Source organism: Lycium ferocissimum, chromosome 5, assembly GCF_029784015.1.
Source record: "Lycium ferocissimum isolate CSIRO_LF1 chromosome 5, AGI_CSIRO_Lferr_CH_V1, whole genome shotgun sequence".
Taxonomy (NCBI): Eukaryota; Viridiplantae; Streptophyta; class Magnoliopsida; order Solanales; family Solanaceae; genus Lycium; species Lycium ferocissimum.
In genome coordinates this window covers 30368588-30374122 of record NC_081346.1, presented here as the reverse complement: position 1 = coordinate 30374122, position 5535 = coordinate 30368588, and the positions used below count along the sequence as shown (strand labels likewise).

Sequence of the window (5535 nt, the reverse complement as noted above, 5' to 3'; positions counted from 1 at the left end):
TTTGTGTAACACTGGCTGGAGCTGGACCAGTTGGTGGGTAACATATGAATGCACATTGCCACTCATGTGCATTTATACAATTTAGTGGTCGTTTGGTATGCAGAAAAAAATTATAATTTCAGAATTATAATTTTGGAACTAATTTATCTCAAGTTGGGATAAAATAATTTCAAGGTTAATGGAATAAGGTGGAATATTTGATCTTTAAATATGGGCTTCATTTTATATTTTATCTTCTACCAAACATGATACAAAATTAATTCAAAGTTAATGTTGAGATATCTCACCTAATACCTTGCACCAAACGACCCCTGGGGTGAAATACAAAGCCGTTTTTTCTTCCTTATTTTGCTGACTCACCCATCCCCTCTTTCCTTTCTCTTGTTTTTTAAGCCACCTTAAATTACTCATTTCGACAATACTACAAACATTTAAAAAAGGAAAGAAAAGAAAAAAAAACCTACAAGCATTTAAAAAAGGAAAAAAAGAAAAGAAAAAAAAAACCCTACAAACATACCCCACCAATAAACAAGAAAGGTTTTTAAACAGAGTTCTTGTTTCTTCTACTTCTTCTCCTGCCTTGTGACTCTTTAAACTTCATATATCTCTGCAAATTATCCCCACACACATATAGCACACACAACTCTCATGTAAAAAGGAGCCTCCTACAATTTTTTTTTTCACACACAAATAATCTCTCTATACACACAAAAAAATAAAAATAAACAGTCGTTATTGATTCATTAATGGCTTCTTTTATGGGGTCATTTTTTGTGCACCGTGTGTGTTGCATTGCTTTGATTTTCACTCTTTGCTTTGCTGCTGACCCTTTTGCTATTTTTGACTTGGAATACTCATATATCACTGTTTCTCCTCTTGGCATTCCCCAACAGGTTAATTTTTTTTTTTTTTAATGTTGGACTATTGGATTTCAATTTATGTGGTATGTTACCATGAAGTTTTTTTTTCCCCTGGTTAGGATGAAACAAAAGTTGGGTTGGGGTTATTAAGTTTGTTACAAATGTGGGGTTTTTGGAGGGTTTTCTGGGGATGAAAAGATTAGTATCTCATTGGAGATACATGTCAATTTCAATTTTTCCTCTTTACTTTTTTAAGATTTTGTTCTTTTTACGGTAGTATGATTTAATGGGTAAAAGTTGAAAGGGACCACTTGGGGTCACTATTTTGGTCTCATGTTTTTTTTTCTTTTGACTAAAGTTTGATAATTCTGTTTTAGTAAATTAGTGTGGTGATTATTTGTTTTGGTTTGAGATCAGAATGCTGGATTTACTTTGATTTGTTTAGTTTACCTCTTTATCTGGGATTCAACACAAAATTGCTTTAAGGTGCTACACTATTTTCTTGGATGCTGATTTTCTCTTTCTTACGTTTTAGTGGGCGTTTGGACATAAAAAATGTGAAATTTGAAAAAAGTAGTATTTGGAAAAAAGTTGAAAAATGGTATTTGGAAATTGGAGTTGTGTTTATACAACTTGGAAAAAAGTTGAATTTTTGTGAGTTTTTTGGAGTGGAAAATGTGAAAACAGATATTTGGAGTTTCTCGAATTCTGGAATTCGACTTGAAGTGCATGAATCCGGAATAAAATTCGAGGAAAAAGTGAAAATTATCCATGGCCAAACGGGCACTTCTTTAGTATAGTGTGCTTAATGAAAACTTATTGAGGCGCTATGCACAAATATCTGCTGTCTTGGATTCCCATTCTGTCCAGGAAAAAGGGGGAAAAAATAGAAAACAGGCTTTCAATGCTGGTTAATAAACACCATTATTTGACATATAAATTGCAGGTTATAGCTGTGAATGGGAAATTTCCAGGTCCTGTCCTTAATGTCACAACCAATTATAATGTTGTGGTGAACGTGAAGAACCAATTGGATGAAAATCTTCTGGTCACTTGGTAAGTTTTCAAGTTATAATCTTAGGCACCTTTGTTGCACTTGTTGAATTATGTCATATTAAGTGTTCCGCACTAAAGTTTTTATTTTTTCTTTGAATTTTGGCAGGTCTGGAATTCAGATGCGACGGACGTCCTGGCAAGATGGAGTTCTTGGTACAAATTGCCCCATTCCTGCTACATGGAACTTCACTTATCAGTTTCAAGTAAAGGATCAGATTGGTAGCTTCTTCTATTTCCCTTCCCTCAACATGCAGAGGGCAGCTGGCGGTTTTGGTTCTTTTATTGTCACGAACCGTAACATTATCCCGATTCCTTTTAGCCCTCCTGATGGCGATATAGTGATAATTATTGGCGATTGGTACACCCGCAGCCATATGGTTAGTGTCCGTTCCATTTGTTTTCTCTTTCAAGCAGTGTGGCGTTTTAATTTACTGGTGCCAACTCCGGTTTACTTTTCAATTTATAGGCTTTGAGGAAGGACCTTGATGCTGGGAAGCTATTGGGAATGCCGGATGGAGTACTTATTAATGGAAAAGGCCCATACAGATACAACACGACGCTCGTACATGATGGCATTGACCATGAAACAATAAATGTTGATCCAGGTCAACCTCTTCAAAATTTGCTACTAAGTTTCGATATAATTGATTGGTGGTTGTCCTTCTCCCTTGATTTGACTGAAAATTTGCCTGCTCATTTATGATGTTTATCAAATTGATCTGTCCACTTGGATTGTTTTCTGATGACCTTTAGTTGTCTTTAGCCTATGTGTTCTTTAGTAAAACACAAAAGATTTCATGTTAGGAAAGTGATAACGATTTTATTGATTTTTTTTGTATATTCAACTTTTGTTGTCCTTTTTGAGCCTGTAAATCAGAGTTCATGCTATATCAATCTTGTAGAAAGTGGAAGAGTGTTTGATGACTTACAAACATTGCAAAGTAGCAGATATGTGAAACTTGTAGATTAAAATTTTTGACCTTGTTATTTGAAATTATCATCTTATTTGAAAGCAAGTAATTTGAATGTTTCTGCTGTTTGACATAAATCTTAACCCTCTGTATGTGATAATATGTTGTACTGCAGGCAAAACCTATCGGGTTCGGGTGCACAATGTTGGAAGCTCTACTTGTTTGAATTTTAGGATTCAAAATCATAATTTACTGTTGGTGGAGACGGAGGGATATTACACTTCGCAGCAGAATTATACTAGTGTAGATATTCATGTTGGACAGTCTTACACATTTCTGGTTACCATGGATCAGAATGCAAGTAGTGATTACTATGTTGTGGCGAGTGCTAGATTTGTAAATCAAACAATCTGGCAAAAAGTAACTGGTGTTGCAGTTTTACATTATTCCAACTCCAAAGGAAAGGCAGCTGGCCCCCTTCCAGACCCTCCAAATGATGTTTATGACACATCTTATGCATTGAATCAGGCCATGTCCATCAGGTTCTTTTTATGGTTCCTTTGATATCACTATTTCACTCAGTTGATTGGAAAAAGGCTTCCTTATAAACTTAGAAATTAGCTTGTGGGCTACTTAGTTGGCCACCATATCTGTTTTAATATAACTCCTTAGGGTCACTTTTTTTTTTTTTTTTTTTTTTGGGGAAAATACTCCTTGAGGCATCTCAAGTAATACAAATTGGTATACTTTTTAAGATGACTAATTTTGCTTTGGAACTTGCAATTGTTTCATGACATTGATCAATCTGATGCAATGTGCAGGCAAAATGTTTCTGCAAGTGGAGCTCGGCCGAATCCTCAAGGATCTTTCCATTATGGTCAAATTAATGTCACAGATGTTTATTTGCTAAAGAGTGTGCCACCAGTGTCAATTGATGGAAAGCTTCGAGCTACCTATAATGGGATTTCATTTAAAAATCCTGCTACTCCAATGAGGCTTGCTGATGTATACTATGTGAAGGGTGTCTACAAGCTTGATTTCCCAACCAAGCCAATGAACAGACCACCCAAGGTGGACACTTCCATTATCAATGCTACATACAAGGGATTTATAGAAGTCGTATTGCAGAACAATGACACTGTAGTCCAGAGCTTTCACATGGATGGTTACTCATTTTTTGTTGTTGGGTATATAGCTTCTGCTTAAAATAGTATCATTCTAATTGTATTTAGCTTCCCACCAAGTGAATGTTATATGTAATTATTTGCCTATTTGCTGTAGGATGGGTTTTGGAGAATGGACAGAGAACAACAGGGGATCTTATAATAGGTGGGATGCAATTTCCCGGTCTACGACTCAGGTTTGTCTTGTACAGCTGTCTTTATTTATATTGTTTGAAGAACTCAAAAGCTCCAGGTAGGATATATTTAGGGATGATTACCTTTTTGGACCGCTATAAAAAATAGCGGGAAAATGTATATGTAATGCATATTAAGGAAATATATACATATAATATACATTCTATCCACAAATATACATATAATGTACATAATCAGTGTATATGTAATGTATATTTTGGCTAGCGACTGTAATTAATTTTGGTCAACGGGCCAGAAATGAAAAAAGCCCATAAATTTACCTATTCCTTTTTCTTTTAGGTTTTTCCTGGAGGATGGACAGCAGTTTTGGTATCTCTTGACAACGTTGGGGTATGGAACCTCAGAGCAGAAAACCTGGACAGGTGGTATTTAGGGCAGGAAACGTATATGAGAATTATCAATCCCGAAGATCATAGCAACAAAACAGAAATGCGAGTGCCTCACAATGTTCTCTACTGTGGTGCTCTTAGTTATAAGCAAAAGTATGATATCGTCATCTCTTACCTCAGTTACACATAGTTTTGGTTTACTCTAACGCACCCCTAAATTGATCATACATAACATATATTTCAGGAAACAGAAAACGTCTTCAGCGACAACCGTATTTGGAAGCTCAGAGCTATATTTTACATTGCTGTTGGTGTTCTCTGCTGTTATCAGTCTTGTCTGTTAGAGTTCAACCTCAGTTGCTGAAAAACATTGGAACAGCTGGAACTGGGAATTCACTTTCTTGTAGGATAATGAGCTTATAGGATTTGAGTTTCTTATTCTTTTTTTTTTTCCCCTTGAGAAAGTTAATTAACATTAGTTTGCAGTGTCCCTTTTATTTCATTTTTTTTTTCTTTCTAAAATGATTGTGGCATTATGTGAAGCCAACTTACTGACAGTATTTCACCGGGGGGATCCATCATTCTTTAAGTTTAAGTAACTGCATAGTGATGATGAGCAACCCTTCTGGTAATTCTCGTTTATCCTCTACTTTTGGATCATTGGTTCTATGTTCATATTTCCAGTTGTGGCTTCTTCGATCTGTTGTGAGAGTTCTGTTTCATTCTTTTATTATTTTCTGGTAGATTTTTAGCCTCTGGCTACCATCAAGTTATCTTAACCTGCTAGCCAAGCATGTGGAGTTTCGATCATTGCAAAATTTCCTTCTTTGGTTCTTGCCCAGTTTGCAAGAGCATCAACCCAATTAGTTCCTTGTATATGTTGGACCTTTACAATCCCACCTGTGCAGCAATGAAGTCCTGAGATAAGGCCCATTACTCATTAGCATATTCTAGGTGTCTATATGATAGACGGCATAGCTATATGACCACCTTTTATACC

General features: G+C 35.8%; 1 protein-coding gene across 1 annotated transcript; it reads left to right on the top strand.

Annotated features, from left to right (window-relative positions):
• The first annotated feature begins 487 nt into the window (after positions 1-487).
• Positions 488-5218, top strand: LOC132056679 (monocopper oxidase-like protein SKS1). The gene is made up of 9 exons (XM_059448968.1): positions 488-893; positions 1807-1916; positions 2023-2293; positions 2383-2521; positions 3003-3369; positions 3649-4014; positions 4109-4187; positions 4486-4688; positions 4780-5218. The coding sequence occupies exons 1-9, from the start codon at positions 747-749 to the stop codon at positions 4877-4879; spliced, it is 1782 nt and encodes a 593-aa protein (XP_059304951.1). The 5' UTR covers positions 488-746; the 3' UTR covers positions 4880-5218.
• The last annotated feature ends 317 nt before the right edge of the window (positions 5219-5535 follow it).